Here is a 17,779-nt window from a genome sequence, read left to right as displayed (position 1 = left end):
ACATGCAAAGAGAAAACATTCCCTTCTTGCAAATTAGTATGTGTTCAGTTGCTTTGAAAATGTTTCTAAATTTAATCAGATTATAACAGGAGTTAAAAACTAAAGGCCCTAACAGACTTCTGCTGAGGGCAAAATTTGTTCCTTAAAAGGATACTAATTTTAAAAAAAAACAAAACCTATATAATTCTTAAAAAAAATAAATACTAAAAGTCGTTTGCTGGTTTCCATTGTTATTATTTCTGTTAACAGAAAGACAGGTGAGTATCTGTCGAACAGTAAGATTTATTCATAGAAAGCCTGATTCACCCTAAAGGAACAAGAATAAAGTGGTTTCATCCCAATAACCAATAAAAACCCTATAGAAAGCAGGCCCTCAAAGACTTTATTCCTTTAATAAATAATTATTTTATTGCATATGGCTATTAAGGAGAGCATCCATGATCAATACAGACTAAATACAATACACTACTCTAGTTCCATTTATTCTCATCTCCAGCAGCATCACATTTATCCTTATATACAGCGTGTACATTGGAAGACACAGCAAGATAAGTTAAGTCTCTTGTCATATCACAATAGCAAGAAATATATTTAACATCTTGATATCCATAAACAATACGTACCCAAAAAGAAAACACTGCTTAATAACTATAGAGGTTATATAGCAAAAAAATATTTTAAATTTAAGGTAAGTCAGGCAAAATGTACAAAGACCCAATATACATTGTGAAGTTTTAGCAAACATAACATTTATACATTTTGGTTCCATTCTGTAAACTAAATCAAGAATGTAAATATTGCATATGCCTTTTGTGAAATATACAGGATAGAGGAGAACTGAGTACATCATCAAGTTTTTTTTAAAGTTGTTGTATGAATATTAACCATTTGTTATAGTGGCATGATTTTACAATTGGTACAGAGGGATACTTCAAAGTAGAAGTTAAAACACTGCATTCAGCAGGTACCACATTCAGTGCTATTGTTAGGGGGCAGGAGGTTCACAGAGCAAACGTCAACAATTGTATTTGTTTCCGTTTCAGAACTGAACAAGTACTAACTTAGAACATTTTAGAAACATGTAACGGGTTTTAAAAAACCAAATAAACACATTTAAATTGATCTTAGACCAATATTGTACAGCCTATGCATTGCTGTGTTGCGAGACCCCTGAAAATTACACAGGAAAAAAAAATTACACCCTGTGTTGCGGGGTGGAAAAGGAATTAGTTTACATTCATCTTTGTCTTGTAATACAATCCTGTGTTCTAAAAGTTCAGCATGTAAGCAGGAAGACTTTGCATTGCCATAATATTTGTAAGACATTGACTCTTGTCTTCCTCAAAATAAAAATATATAGAGATATATATATAATGCATTCTGTTTATAGTGATGTATAGGTTCTCCACTTATCACAGAGAATTTAAAAAAAAAAAAATATCACACACAACTCAAATGACTTAGTGTAATACTTACATGACCACCAGAGCAGGCACTGGGGAGGTGCCCTTCAAAACAATTGTATATGAACTCTTCATTAAATTTACCAAAGGAGCAACAATGTGACAGAACATTCTGCTAGTCTGGTGCAACAACTGTAGGTGACATTTGTAATAATAGCCACCACACATCACTAGTATTTTCAGAATACTGAAAATATTAAAAACCATGGGCATTCTTGTAAAGAACTCTGGCTAAGTGACTGCAACTTTTATTTTTCCCTTTAATCTGATGCCTTTAGCTGGAATGCTACTTTTCTGGTAAGAGGCAAATATTAGGACTTTCTGGATGGCATAGTAATATATTAGAATTAAGATTTCAATCTGCCCAATACTTATTATCATCATCCTTGCATTCCTAGCATGCCTGTGAGGATTTTTGGTTAGGAGACATGCAGCGAAGATCAGGGTTAATTGACAAGTATGAGTTTGTAAATAGCAGAAAAGGCGTTTGCAATTTGAAGTACCTACATAAACACCTACTTAAAGAGGATTAAACAAAGTGTGTCAAAGGTAAAAAGAGATATCCCCCCAATGCAGTTTGATTATTTTAACTTCCGTTGCTTCAGTTACACACTTTATAACTATTCGGAATCTTTCGTCAAAGTCCGATCCACAAAGTTCAATTTCATTTTAGACTTTTCAGTTCCCACATTGGGCTTTGTCTGATAAGTAAACACTGCAGCTAGTGATTTAGAACCAACCAGCAGCTGTATACTTAAAAAAGTTAAGTAAGGCTGAAGACTGTTCTTGAGAGATACTCAGCATAGAGATAAAGGAGGTCCTGTTATACACCAACAATACAAATCCGGCTTTACTTTGAACTGAGGTAGTACTGTGGTAGGCTTGAATTTATGCCAGTAAATACCAGATTTTACTGCTTTTGCAGGTGTTTGCAGAATCCCTTAATATGCTGAAGAATAAATACAGTGCGTCTTTGCAGAAAAAGGAAATGAAGGCATTGGCCATAAGTTAGAGGCCGGTTGAAAAGTTCCGAATTCCTAGTGAATATCTTGAATAAAGTCTGTCAAAACAGCAGCACAATGAGACTGTAGATGTCAATGACAGGAAATGAGTGAGGCAGGTTGCTCTCCCTTCCTTGCTGATTTGTTGTCCAGTATAGTCCGTAACTGTTTTAAAAATTAAGTAACCTTTCGGACCAACAACAAAAAATAAAGTAAACCTTAAGCAGCTTCGATTTAAAAAAAACGTAAGCCAAGCAGCTTCTTTCAATGTTGTACTCTGTTGTTTGAGGTCATGGTGATAAAACTAACTCCTTCACTCTGGGGGGGGAACAAAATGAAACAAAAGTCAATAAATACTGTTACACAAATCAAGTTACTGATTTAAAAACCATCAAGAGATTGTTTTACTTTTATGTTAGGCTTTAATGACAAGAAAAGTATCATCTAGATGAGAATTACCTATAAAAATATCCTTACATATCTCACATGGTATTACACAGAGGAAAGGGGGATAAGGAGCATTTTCTAACCTAGTACTATTTTGTTTTCATGATTACCAATAATAACTGTTCAAGCCATCAAACGTGATTTGGGGAGGAAAATGGGAGAGGAAATAGCAAAAATTCCTCTCCCCTCCCCCCCCCACTCCTTCTGAACAGCACTCGTTTGTATTAATAGCAAGGTACAAGTTCTAGAAAATATATAGAAACAACAGTTTTCAATTTAGTTGGAAGCTAACTAGTGGAGTCTACTTCCAGACATTGAAAAACAAGACTATTCTGACACTATTTTGTACGAAGGTCAAATCTTCTCAAAAGATAAATGAGTATATAATGGATAATCATCTGAATTAATTATTTCAGTTATTAAGAAATCTACTGTGCCCAATGAAGACCTGAAAACTCTGTAGCTGGAAAGGAAAATGGCCAACCTGCCCAACCCCCAAACCATTTCCCCCCCCCCCTCCCCTTTACCTTTCACAGAAAGGATGGCTGTTGCCTAAAAAGCTGCCTCAAAGAGCCAAGCAAAATTATACTTTTTTTTTTAAATCCCATTTTATCTTATGCTATTTTAAAGAATCCAGCTGAACTGTGTCAGGTTCTTTTACTATAAAGAAATAATGAAAGATATGTACCACTCACATACAGCAACCCTGTCATATTTCTTAACTCACAACTTAAAGAAGGTTTGTTATTGTGGCTGTTAAAAAAAACCCCAAACATTTCCTTGATGTGTCTCTTTTTTAACTATAAATTGTTCTTAGCTTGTTATAATTACTTATAGTAGCTGAGCATATATAACAATTCACAGAAATCAGAGACCTTGTAAATTCTACATGCAAACAAAATAGTGTATGTGTAGCACAATACCAGATAACATGAATGCAAAATTGTGTTCACGTTAGGTACTCCTTACGGTGCCTGTTTTTTTAAACTTATTTTTGCCGCAACACTTAGTTTTAAAAGCTCAGAGGAAGCTGTAGTTTGAAGGTGAACTGCAAAATTTTTGCCAAAAATTAAAGGGTTCTTACACAATGCCAGGAAGGAACAATTATATAGCTGTTCAGAAACATAGGCCTGGATCCAGCAATCCCCAAGGCAAAAATCCATGTTAGCTTTCCTGAGTATGGATATAAGATCAAGGATGTAGTTGTCAGTGTACTTTAGCATGTATTTACTAATTCTGGCATGTAAAATAAATGTAAAACCAAATTCAAAGCCAATGCATAACAAGTTATATGTGAAACCTAGATAATTAACAAAAATGTAAACATAGTATTTATATCATTGGATTTTCTCTGTATTGATTCCTAATTAATCAGACACCACGGCTTGTTAACAAAAGTACACAGAAAATCAAAGGCGGACACGTCTTTGCATGTGCACGAATGGTAAAACTGCTGTGGAAACCTACGATCACCCATTTTATCCAAAAAAAAAAGGACTTGCTGAAATTAATGGGAGCTACTAAGTGCTCAGCCCTTTTGAAAGTCAGGCTTCTTATTTAGGCGCCTAGATATGGACTTGGAGCCTAAATTTATGCCCCCATATTCAAAAATTTTGACCTCCGCTTCTAACCTTAAAAAAGCTTAGTACAGTCCAGCTTCTAGTCACAAACCAAACAAACCCAAACATGGTTTTATTATGGAGGAAGACCACCAATCCGGGTGTGGATTACAAATTTTAGAAGGGACATGCAAATTAACGATGGGTAAATACAGGACAAGTGGGGAGCTCTTATTTACACTCTCATAATACAAGAACAAGGAAACTTTAAATTGAAAGATAAAAATTAATTTTTAATATCATGCATAATTAACCTGTGGAACTCATAGCCAAAAGAAAATGTTATGATCAAAGCGAAATAGCTCACCTTCAGGGTCTTGTAAGCAAAGATGTTCACAGACCTTATTTAATAAAAGTAAATGGGTGTATTATGAACCCACATGAAGCTCCTCTGTGTAGTAAAAACTGCTGCAGCCAAGGGTCATGTGGAAGCAGCTTAGAGCGGTGAGAGTATGGAGCTCCCAGGGTTTCCTACATTTCAAAATCAGGGCTTGGGGACTGGAACAAAACTTTTGTGCAGGCAGTCAGCATGAGTGTGCTGTATTTTGTTGCAAGTCTGTGTGGGTCTACGAGAAGAAAGTCAAGAAGGTCACTTCTTGGGACAGGGCACAAGGGCCTGGTCAGATGCTTCTGCAAAGAGACTGTCTTGCATGCTGTTTTGTTCCTACAGTTGTTTAGGGAAGCAAGGAGTGTTGTGTGTACACTTTGTAAATAAACAAATTGCACTAAAAAGTAGCCTGACTCTGTGTCACTGATCTCTTATCTGAGCAGAAAACATCCTGCCAGGCCCAAATTTTGGCTACTACTCATTGGAGCAACAATATAACTAAGGCCAATAGCTTAAAAGGATTCAAAATGTCTACAGCAGGGATCGGCAACCTTTGGCATGCGGCCCATCAGGGAAATCCACTGGTGGGCCGGGACGGTTTCTTTACCTGCAGTGTCCGCAGGTTCGGCCGATCGTAGCTCCCACTGGCCGCGGTTTGCCGTTCCAGGCCAATGGAGGGCTGCGGGAAGTGGCACAGGCCGAGGGATGTGCTGGCCACTGCTTCCCGCAGCCCTCGTTGGCCTGAAACGGCAAACCGCAGCCAGTGGGAGCTGCGATCGGCCGAACCTGCGGACGCTGCAGGTAAACAAACTGTTCTGGCCCGCCAGTGGATTTCCCTGACAGGCTGTGTGCCAAAGGCTGCCGATCCCTGTTCTACGGTCTATATGGATAAGAAGAATATCCCTGGTTACCTTAGTTAGGAATTTTGTACATAAAGGAGCATAAAAACTCATACTTCAGGACATATGTACACCAATGATGAAACTTTTGCTTTGGGCAGAATATTCCAACAAACTGTCCATGAGTTTTCTTGCATCTTCCTCTGAAGCATCTAGAACTAGCTGCTTCCAGACACTAGATGCTGGTCTAGGTGGTCAGATCTAATACAGCAAGTGCTGTTACTAAGAGCTAGAAGTTATCACTGGTATAGATTTTGTACTATTTTAAAATATATTGCTTTTAAATCATTTTGTACTTTTTAAGAAACCTTTGTAAACTACAATTTAGTTTACATGTATTTAGGATTATCATAATGCAAACAGCGAGTAAGCAGTATATCTGATTGCCCTGTTAGGGATGTTTATTTAGAAGCCTATTTAGGAATCTGACCTATAAGAAACTACTTGTACAATGATCTGAAGTGCTTGTAGGCCCTAATTCAACAAGGTACTTAAGTGTGACTCTAATGAGTCTACTCACATGCTTAAAGTTGGGCACATGCCTACGTATGTTGTTCAACTGGGGTTTTAAGGCCTGATTCAAAGCTCAGTAATGTCAGTGAAATGGTTTCCATTAACATCAATAGGCTTTTGATCAGGCTTTTAATGAGGAAAGGAAAAATAATCACTGCTACATGTGTTGCCATGAGATCCACATGAAACTTCTCGTTGCAGATTCAGAGGAAGCCATTTACCTGCTTGCCTAAAATAAAAGGTGCCAGTTCCTAACAAGTACTAACTATTAAATTTAACTTTGGCCATTAATATTCTGTATGTAATCATAGGCTCCAATTCAGTAGCATTTAACTAAGTGCTTAACTTAAGCATTTATAGAATTAGAATAGTAGAATATCAGGGTTAGAAGGGACCTCAGGAGGTAATCTAATCCAACCCCCTGCTCAAGGCAGGGCCAATCCCCAACTAAATCCCCAAATAGCCCCCTTGAGGACTGAATTCACAACCATGGGTTTAGCAGGCCAATGCTCAAACCACTGAGCTATCCCTCTCTCCACCATGAATTGCAATGAGACTACACAGGTGCTTAAAGATAGGTGCACATTCAAGAGCTCTGCTTACTCCTGGCTAAAATTTGCAAGCTACAGAATAGGTTCCTGACTGCCTCCAGAAAAAGAAAATGTTAAACACCTTAATCAAAACATCATAGATACGGTCCTCCGTAAGTAAAACAGGCAGGAGGAGCTGCATGTTTTCCAGTGGAAAAAACAAAACAAAACAAAAATCATAATCAGTGACAGTAAACCAAACCAGGGCATGTTGCATGGAGGAAAAAATTCATGCATGTTTAACAGACCCATCTGTGTGTCTATGTATGGATTAAACAAATATAATATTTGGGAGAAGTATGTATCTGATAAACTCTATATCCAGGGCCACACAAAAAAAAGCTATCAAAATACAAAATCTGATATAATTTCTACTCTTTATCTACATTGTTTACTCCAAATGGTTTTGGGGCACATCAAGAAGAGATCCGCAATTACAAGACCACAGTTTCCAAAACTACCAAAGGTAAAACTCATTCAAATTGCATTAACGCTTCGCTTGAGTGCATAAAGCAATAAATACTTAAATAAAATTAGCTAGAGAACAATTCAGTATTGTGACTTATCAAACACCATGTGTATAGAAATATAATGATTTGCCAATTAAAATAAATTCAATCTGCTTATTAATTTGCAGTCAGTAAGCAGTGAATAAGAGTGTATTAGGTCTTAATTTCTAAAAATAAACATAATTCTCACCTATTGATATGCATACAAATGAACAGTTATTGATGTGGCTCAATACAAAACACACTGTTGGTCATTTACAATATATAAATTAACTCAAGAGGCAGTGTGATCTATTGCACAGGACCATGGCTTGGGCCTTAGAACACCTGGGTTCTATTCCCAACTCTGCCACTGGTTTCATGTCACTTCACCTCCCTGTGCCTTTAATTCCCCTCCTATCCTTCAGCTGTCGTCAGGTATGTTGCAAACAAATAACTTTTCTACCACAAGTAGTCCCATTGAAACCGCTGGAATTCCTCATGATAGTAAAGTTAAGCACGTGTGTTTGTAGGATCCAAGCCATAGACTGTAAACTCTCTGGGGCAGGATATGTCTCATATTCTGTAGTTCTATGGTGCCTAGCACATCAGGGCCCTGATCTGAACTGGAGCCTGTGGGCACTACTGTAATACAAAATAAAAAACAATAAATTAAGGACACACATACTGTATTACAGTTACATTATTTCAAAGGAAGGGAAGGACCAAAATGAAAACAAATATCTAAATTTTCTGATCTGTATTTATCACTCGTCCCCCCATGATATTAATTCATAGAACTATAGATCAGGGCCAAATCCTGACCTTCCTCCAGCCCTTCTTCGGCAAGTTACTTAGGAACATGTTTAACTTTGAGTAGTGAATTCAACAGGACTACCCATGTGCTTATAGTTAGACATACTGAAGTAGGGGGTCTTTTCAAGTTGGATTTAATGAGACTACACATGTAAGAAAAGAAATGTTGGCCCCTGATTAAAGGAAAAGGTTTAAGACTAGAGCTTAACGATTTGCCAAAGCAACATACATTTCCCCAGCACAAAATATTTAAAGTGTCCACAACTACCATCAATCTTTTGTTACACATATACATTTCAAAGGAAAAACAATTTAACTATGAAAAAGGTGATACATTTATTGTTCAAACAAGTTATGTTTGGACATAATTTGAGGCAGGCTGCTCAAACGAACACACTTTTGGGGGTTTGTTGTTCTATTAAGAAAACAGTAAAATGTAATTTAAATATGGACTTTTTAAATTTAGAAAAAAATGGGTACTGTGTGAATATAGCCTATGATCCACTATAGCAATCAAAATATATAATTTGTATATACAGCTATACACCAATCAGGCTTTTAAATAGGCAGAGCAGGGTTTATGTAGATATAGGTATTTACATTAAAATTAGTGTTATAGTACTGTTACACTTGGGTTCAATAATCAAAACAAAAAATCTAATTGCTTGAATACAACACAAACAAAAGAGATTCTATCTATTGAAGTGGGAAACACACTGCCGCATAACTTGAAAAAGCTGCTGTGTGCTACCACCTGCAAGTGCACTACAATTATTTTCAGACACTTAGTAATGAACACTATACATTAGAGGCTAAGATGGGTCCCAATATTCTTTGATGCCATGCACACATATTGCAATTGACTCTTAGTGCCAAATTCTGCCTGCAGATACCAAAGTAATAAGAGTTGTGCACGAGTGTCTGAGGACAAATTTTAGGTCTTAGTTTAAATTTTTTGTTTCAATACAAACTGGAAATTTTAAAACATTAATTTCTTTAACTAAATTGCACTTTCTCCACTCAAAAATTTATATGCCTCACTTTTTTGAGAATACTAAGTGATTGTTTTCACTTGAATTTTCTACTGCAATATAATGGGTCGATCCTGCAATGGAAATACACATGGTACTGTAGTAAGTGCTACGCGTAAGTTATTGGAGAATCTGGTTCTAAGTTTGGTATAAACTATATGTCAGTATCTACTTGTCAAGAAGTTCACAGACTTCCAAGTATGAGCACCTGTGCATTAAAATATAATTCTATATAAATTATAGAATTATTTTTAAAATATCATTATAATGAATTTATAGCTAACATGCTGGGCTTTGATAGGCACTTCCCACATCCATTAAAAATAGGTATAGATTTAAAATAAGCAAAACTTACACATTTGTACTTCCCAGATTAGTTAAAAAAGTTCTCTTACTATCTCTCTCAAATTCAGAGATTTTGCTATTTTCTATTACTAAATAACTTGGAATGGATGTAATAAATTAGGCAAAATAAGCCTACTTAGCACAACATGAAATTTGTTCAGTTATTTCCACCCTCTCTCTCCTGCAGGTTGGATATATGCCTGCTTAACATGTTAAATGAAACTGAATAAAATCAAGTCACTTCTCATACAGAAAGCAACCAAATCATCAGAAAATTTTTTCAAGTCTTTGGTCTTGAACTGGAAAGAACCATGTAACAGGGACAGAACACAAAGAAACAGAGGTGGAAATTATATAGGGAATATGCCACTGAAAAGATTAGCACATGGCATCCAGCCAAAGAGACACTGTCTCTACAGGGATTTAGACATTAATTAATTAAATAAATAAAATAGAGAGAGAGAAGTCAGGTTCCTGGCTGATGACCATCACTACTGCATTTGCCTCCTACCTTACGAGCTACCACTCGATTTTATTATCGCTGCAGATATAGAAACAGGACACTGGAAAAATTATTTCAATTTGACTCTCAGTTTGGTGTCCACATGTCCTTCTGTGTCAACCCCAAAGAGAAGGTAGAAATCATCTCACCAGGTGACAGAAGGGGGGAGAGAGGGGAAGAAGCAAAATTCTATAAACACAGAAGCCATATAGGAAAGGGTGGTGGAAGAGGTACTCTCTTCGTTTTTCTGTTCTGTCCTTATATTTTCTTCAGATTGGAATTGAAAATAGAAGAGTGAGGGAAGAAGAAGCTGGGCATGAGATTGCAGACTCCATGTTTCTAGGAAGAAGAAGCAAAGAAAACCTATAGGGAACTGAGCAGACAGAGCTTATTGACAGGGCTGACAGCTACAGACAGAGCACTGTATGTCCTTGTATAGTCTTCTACTTCCCTTCTACCTATAGGGAATCAGAAAAAGGGATTGCAACCTCTCCTCAAAAGGTATGTGATCTAGAATTTAAGTGCACAAAGGGAAAGCTAAAAAAAAAAAATCACCAGGTTACTGTACATTTCTCAACAATTCTGCAGATTTGGGATGAAAATCTCTAAATTGGCCAATATTTTTTGCAGAATTATGGAGGCACCAAAACCATACAATATATGTTGAAATGAAAAGGTTTCTGTCAGTTTACTGGAAAATCAATTATACAGTATGCAGGATGGCCCACAACATTGTGCAAAAGGAGGAAATTTCTACTGTTTTCCAATATGTCTGGACAAAGCTTACTATTTTGTTTATTTTACCCATGAATTTTTCCCATTCCATTTTCCACCTGAAGCCACTCCAGTTAAACTATCTCATAATTTACTTCACTCAAATACAGTGTTTCTTGAATTGTAAGGCAGGCTTCCCAGGCCAAATGTAAGGAAATAAAAAAGAAAGTGAAAACTAAATGTTTTATTTCTTGCCATATCATTAACATGTAAGTTTCAATTACTGATCTGTCTAATAGATTCTCAGTACTTGGTACATATATTGAATATTCAGTAAACTGTTTTATCTCGTGAAACCTTCAATATAGAAACAATGAAAAAATAAAAAACACATTGAGGCTGGTTGTCCAAATGTTTAAGCATTCTTGCAAAATACTTTTCCCCTTGTCAAGATGACCCCTGTAGTGCTTCAATGTAGATGGCTACCTATGCAGACAGGGAGTGTTCTCCAGTCAGCGCAGGTAATCCACATTTCCAAAAACCAGCAGCTAGGTCAATGGGAGAATTCTTAACTTTTTAGTTTAGACCAGATCTTAGTGTTTACACCTAGATCATAATCATCTAATAAATTTACCTTACAAGTGTTGAATCTAATCCACACCACTCAAAATCAAAAGTTAGTAAGTTCTACTCTTATTATTAAACTATTGGGAGACAGACACTAGTCACACTTTAAAGTACAGTATTCATAAAAGAGGACCTGAGCCAGATTTTAGCATCAGATGCTAGCTATCCAATTTGCTTGACCATTACAGTACCTCCTCAGTTTGAATTCACCCTAAAGTTTTTTTTTCTGCCATCAGATGCACTGTGGGGCTCGCAAAGTCCTCTATATTTATAAAAAGCATTCCTGACTAGGGTGACCAGATGTCCCGATAAAAATAGGGACTGTCCTGATTTTAAGGAGTTTGTCCCGCATCCCAACCAGAGTACAGTCGGGACGCCATTTGTCCCGATATTTTGTTTCCTGGTCTTCGGCAGCAATTCGGCGGAAAGTCCTTCAGTCGTGGATGGTCTTCGGCGGTATTTCAGCAGCAAGGTTTATTACCCCCCACCGAAATACCGCCGACGACTGTCCGCGACTGAAGGGCTCTCCGCCGAATTGCCGCTGAACTCCCGGACAGGTGAGTGTAAAAAAATAACCACGCCCCCCTGCGGCAGTCCCGATATTTTCCCCTTAACATCTGGTCACCCTATTCCTGACCCAAACAATTGAAGACAAATTCTATTCTCATTTATAGGTTTGCAGTGTCATTAATTTCTACTTCAATAAGGTTACACACCTATAACTGACACAGTGGTTATTGGTCACTTTTCAAAAGTGCTTCAGAGCTCCATGAAAATATCTGAAAACATCTACTCACCTGCTCTCCAACCTAACTCCCAAGTAGGCATTAGTCCTGTTTCTTTCTGTGAACAGGTAAATAAAATTGATTGTATATTATCAGAATTGATTTAAGATTAATAATCAAAGCAATTGTGTATCTGATGAGAACTTTTTTTATTTCTGATTTACAATATAGATCCCCCCCTTATTCCCTGCCCCCACCTCAACTACTATAAAAGTGGATTTTTTCAAAAATAATGCTACAAAAAGTGTTCTGGAGTCTTATAGTGTGCAAGCATTTAGGTCTTATATTTAAAGACTAGTTTGGTTAAAGAAATATCAATAATTTGCTTATCAATATCATTCATGATTTTACAAGAGGAATCCACAACAGATGAGACTCTCCTCTGAAATTTATATACAATAGTATTGTATACAGCAGCTATTTTTTTGTTAGGGGTTGAAAGGTTATCACATTAACACCATAAATACCCATTACATGTCACACATGAAGACAAACCGATATACCCTTTAAAATAGAAGCAACAAATTGGTAAGTAGTTTAGAAATGCAATACCAATCTTTAAAATCTTAAAAAATGTCTTATCCACAGTCCACTATCTCAAGCAAAAGCACACAAGCAGTATTGAAGGAATTAAGGTTATTCCTAGCTGCACCTCATGCATCTCGAATCCTCTTACCTAATAGCTTCCTGGAGAGACAAAGTGAAGCAAACCCATATTCATTAGCTCTGCTAGACCAAAGAGACTCCAATGCTTCACTTTTACAAAGGTAGTTAGAGACATGCATAATTTGAAATGGCCAGAACCAAGCAGACCGCCCGTAAATCTACTGGTGGTAAAGCGCCTCGTAAGCAGCTGGCTACCAAAGCTGCTAGGAAGAGCGCGCCTGCCACGGGGGGAGTGAAAAAGCCTCATCGTTATCGGCCCGGCACTGTTGCCCTGCGAGAGATCCGCCGCTACCAGAAATCTACTGAGCTGCTCATTCGTAAGCTGCCCTTCCAGCGCCTGGTGCATGAAATCGCCCAGGACTTCAAAACTGATTTGTGCTTTCAGAGCTCGGCTGTTATGGCACTGCAGGAGGCAAGCAAAGTCTACTTGGTGGGGCTCTTTGAGGACACCAACCTGTGCACTATTCACGCCAAGAGAGTCACCATCATGCCTAAAGACATCCAGTTAGCCCGGCATATCCGGGGTGAGCGGGCTTATAGGCTGCACCACTGCATTCTGACTACTTGAATATTCCAAAATACAAAGGTAGTTAAGGAATGCGAATATAAAGTTGCCAAGTTACCCTACTCCATGGAGCAATAATGTCTGAGTCAAGTGAGGAATCTCAGTTTAAACATCAACAGCAAATATTCCATGTGCTAGTTTTCAGCTGTGAGATCTACAGTACATAAAAAGTCTAATTCCTTAAAAAAACCCAACCTTTGTTTAACTATAAAAATACCTACTTGACTAAAGTAATCCTCTCATAACTTAAACATTATTTAAGAAAGGGATGGGCATTTTACTAACTTTTAAGAACCTAGTATTATTTGTCCTAAAGTACAAATCCCATAACATAGTGCATTTTCTTCTGTAAATACAAGGATTTGTCAGTGAATGTTTACCTGAAGTACAGCCCGAAATAGAGTTCTGGGGCCATATAATGTACTATTTCAAGTGTTTCTTTCTGTACTTTCTAGTTTTGTTTTGTTTTTTGGCTACTGTAATTTGCTCCAAAGCAAACATGCTTGTAAGATATCAGTGTTTCAGGTATCTTAATAAGATCCACTGATGCCTCTCACAACACTTTGAGAAAATGATTCCATTTAGCAACAAATCTGATTATATAACTAAGTATTTCTTTTTAATGGCAGGACACTATCCATAAAAACAAATACAAATATGATCTTTGTTACTTAAGAGTTCACATCCAATCCCACAATCACTCAGCACACAAAAAGAACTTTCTCAGACTTCAGTGGGAGTTCCCAATACAGAGCCCTTATAAGAATGGATCTATTTGCAGACATCCTACCTTGCCACAGTGGTTTGGGGCACCACAACTGGTTGCCGTAAAAATTATTAGGATGTCATATCAAGGGACTGTAACTTCATGTAGGGAAATAAGCAGTAGCTGAAGTCTCATAAAAGCAAGGATTCAGTTTATAAATGCTCATAGCAACAAGAACACGCAAAAAAAGAGGAATAAAAGCCACTGAAAATATATAGCAGGGGATATCTTGCAATATACATGTTTCTCAGAAATTTTTCAGATGTAAGGGGGTCTTTACGGCATAAGGTTCTCTCAAAGGTCTAAGAGCACGACATCCTTGCAAACTTTATGTATTGCATTGATCAGGAAATATAATCTAAAAGAATGCACTCAATAGTGCAGGCAGTGGAAAAATAAGGAATACACAAATCCTTTTTCATTTCACATTTACTGAACAAATACAATACATCAAATATACTAACTAGACACAGTACAGTCCAGGTCAAGCAGAAGTACTTAGCTATCTCCAGCTGATGCAAATATGCAACAAGCACCAGACCAATCTGTTAGTCAAAAATAGACACATTTGCCTTTAAACTGGCCAATCTTATTATAACTGGCGAAAGTGAGCAAAATTAAGGGCACTGAACATTCTATATAGAATCCATTCCTGACACAGTAGCAGGATGTTCCTTAGAATACTGTTCAGGCTAATAAAACAGGTACATATACTAAAATCTGAAATAGGAGCATACTAGGAAAGGTAAGTTAATGGATATTACAGTCACCCTCTCTCTCTGGATTCACAATTCAAGACTTAACTAAAATTGAAGTAATTAAGTGACGTTATTCAGTTCTGTAATAAACACTGTCTCACTTGTAGAAAGCCTACATTAGGATCCACCAAGGATTTTAAGGTCACTTGGTCATTCAGAAAGTTGGCTCGGAATTATTAATTGTATTCTGTATTCATGTGCCCCAAATACAGGCCCATGAGTTTTCTGCCATCAGGTATCCCAAATATGGTTTGTCTTCCAGAAGAAGACCTGTTAAGAAAAATGTGAATAACTATTACTCTTGTAATGTTCCCATCTTATGTATAGAAATCCCACCCTGTCTCTTGCTGCTGCTCCTCCTCTCCCCCATAGCAAAATACATCAGCAGCAGTCTCAAGATGCCTGTTCATACACAGAGGAGTAAGCTGGAGCACCAAGAGGCAGGCCAATTCTCCTTACACAGAGGGCACAGCAATTCTGAGCACAGCTAATGGATGCCTCCACCTGACTGACAGGTCATCCAGAACAACCAAGACAAGAAATCAGTCTGTATTTCTGGCAACAGATCACAGAAATGCCTTCTTGCTCACCTTACTTTTTACAAATACAACTGTTAGAAAACTTGGATGAAATCCATCTAGTGCAAAAACATTCCTCAAAATCATACATAATAGCGTAGGAATAGGCTTCAAATACATTAGTTCCCAGAGCTCACAATTTCCCACATTTATGGCCCACAGACCACACATGGTGTACTGAGAGCTGGCTGGTCACATGGTGATAGCTCTCCCTATTTCCAGTTGCTAAACATCACTAAAATGCAGGGACAAATAACACAGACGTAAGGTGAGTGAAGTAATATCTTTTGCTGGACCAATTTCTGCTGGTGAATGAGACAGCCTTTTGAGCTCCACTGAGCTCAAGGCCTGAAGAAGAGGTCTGTGTAAGCTTGAAAGCCTGTCTCTCTCACCAACAGAAGTTGGTACAATAAAAGATATTACCTCATCCATGTTCTCTTTCTCATATCCTGGGACCAACGTGGCTACTGCAACACTGCAAATGGAAAAATAATGTCAGGAGAGTGAGTCATTGCTATAGCTCCATAGGGATGTTGTGTGACCACAAATGGTATGAGAGATGGCCTCATCAATCAGGAAAAGGAGGGGAAATGGCCCATGTTCTTTATCAATCTTGCAGCCCAGGCTATGAAGTAGAGAAAAGCCCTGTCCTAGATGGTTTAAAAAGACTGCAAAGCTGTTTAAATTAAGGAAGAGTATAAGAAAGGTCGACAGTCCAGAAAAAAAAAAAATCACACATCCATGATGAAAAGTTCCAGAGGCAGCTGTGTGCATAACATCTGACCCAAGTGGCTAGCATAACTCTAGGATTAAAATTAGAAGACATATGCGTATGTGGTCCATCCTGATACTTAAGTCTCATTATGCTGAATTCTGCATTGATTTACATACCACATATTCTCATTGACTTCCACGGAGTAAACAGAGTAGAATTTGGCCCAGTATTTCCTGTTAGCTGACAACCACTTAACATAATTTGGTCTGACCATTGTTACATTGTATTCATCTCTCTTATTACTTGAATGCTTTTACTGTGTACTTTTATTATGTACTGACAATATTTCATTTCTTGTTTCCGGATAAGAATTTGCTTTGTTTATATATAATGTGAATTATAACTTTTCTGACAACCACAATAATCTTTTTTCAAATCTGCCAAATATGGCATGTATTTTAAAATAAAGAAGCAAAACAATTTAAACAGTAAGACAAATCTAGATATTTAAACAGTAATGTAACTAACACAGATCAACAAATAAAAAAACATGGCTTGGAGAAAAGATATTAGTAAAATAATCATCAAGTTATTTAGCCTTTATTTGTTTACTAAAAGGTTTGTAACATACCAAAAGAAAAAACTCCTCTCTGTTAGTTGTGCCTAAAGGCATAACTGCCAGTACTGTCATTCTCACAGAGCCCTTCTGTTCACATTCCTAACAATGTAAAAACAGCTGTTTTCTCATCTAGCCCTTGTTCCTGTCACACCTTTTTAAAGAAGGCATACAAGGCTTACCTCTGTCACTTATGTGATGAGCAAAGAAAGAATAACTGTCAAAGATACTTAGAAAGTACTCTCTCTTTTCAAGCTAGTTTTACAATAAGAATTAGAATACATTATACCTGAGTAACATACAGCTATTCTTCTACTGAAGAAAAAGCAATTATTCATGTTCGGGGGAAAAGAGAGGATGCAAGGAAAAGATTAAGGCTTCAGCTTATTTTATGCCTAACTAAGGAGGCAACCAGTAAACTTTATATGTAACTGTATGAAGTTTAGTAAGAAGTAGTCAAAGTAGTCGTCACTTTTACAGAAGTCATTAAGTGGAATTCAAGCCCAAGTCTTGAAGAATACAAGAAAAATGCAGATAATTCAAAAAAGATTTTCAAAAATACTATGGGTCAAAACTTCACCACTGTGCTATGCCAGAGCAGATTGTGAATAAAGGGCAGATGTGGGAGAAACAGAATCTGCTCTCTCAACTTGGGGACAGAGCACTGGCATAGCCCAGTACTGCAGCCTAAAGGCTGCAACAACAGCTCTGATGCAGTGTGCAATCCCTTGCTCTTAGGCTCTACTCTCAGGGCTTGGCTACACTTGAGAGTTGCAGCGCTGGGAGTTTACAGCGCTGGTCATCCAGCAGTGTAGGAACAGCACTGGTGTGTGGCCACACTCACAGCTACCAGCGCTGGTGTGTGGCCACATTTGCAGCATTTGAAGCGCTGCTGGGAGTGATGCATTATGGGCAGCTATCCCAGCGTTCAAGTGGCAGCAACATGC

At 37.5% G+C, this 17,779-nt stretch overlaps 2 protein-coding genes across 3 annotated transcripts in view; one reads left to right on the top strand and one right to left on the bottom strand.

Moving 5' to 3' along the window:
* Window positions 1–385: 385 nt before the first annotated feature.
* The window catches only part of IRS2 (insulin receptor substrate 2), a 34,247-nt gene continuing 16,853 nt past the window's right edge, over window positions 386–17,779 (bottom strand). Inside the window, exons 2-3 of one of the 2 annotated variants that reach the window (XM_045007974.1) lie at window positions 12,181–12,226; window positions 386–2,782 (exon numbers count right to left, since the gene is read on the bottom strand). In XM_045007974.1, the coding sequence (XP_044863909.1) occupies window positions 2,755–2,782; window positions 12,181–12,226 (74 nt within the window). In that variant the 3' untranslated portion in view covers window positions 386–2,754. The remainder of the gene's footprint in view (window positions 2,783–12,180; window positions 12,227–17,779) is intronic. The other variant, XM_045007989.1, reaches the window with a different exon arrangement.
* LOC123378176 (histone H3-like) lies at window positions 12,962–13,402 on the top strand. The gene has a single exon (XM_045031683.1). It carries the CDS (start codon window positions 12,962–12,964, stop codon window positions 13,400–13,402), a length of 441 nt encoding a protein of 146 aa, XP_044887618.1.

The sequence above is a fragment of the Mauremys mutica genome, chromosome 1, assembly GCF_020497125.1.
Source record: "Mauremys mutica isolate MM-2020 ecotype Southern chromosome 1, ASM2049712v1, whole genome shotgun sequence".
NCBI classification, from domain to species: Eukaryota; Metazoa; Chordata; order Testudines; family Geoemydidae; genus Mauremys; species Mauremys mutica.
Note: the sequence above shows the minus strand (reverse complement) of the source record. Positions and strands in the feature narration are given on the sequence as shown.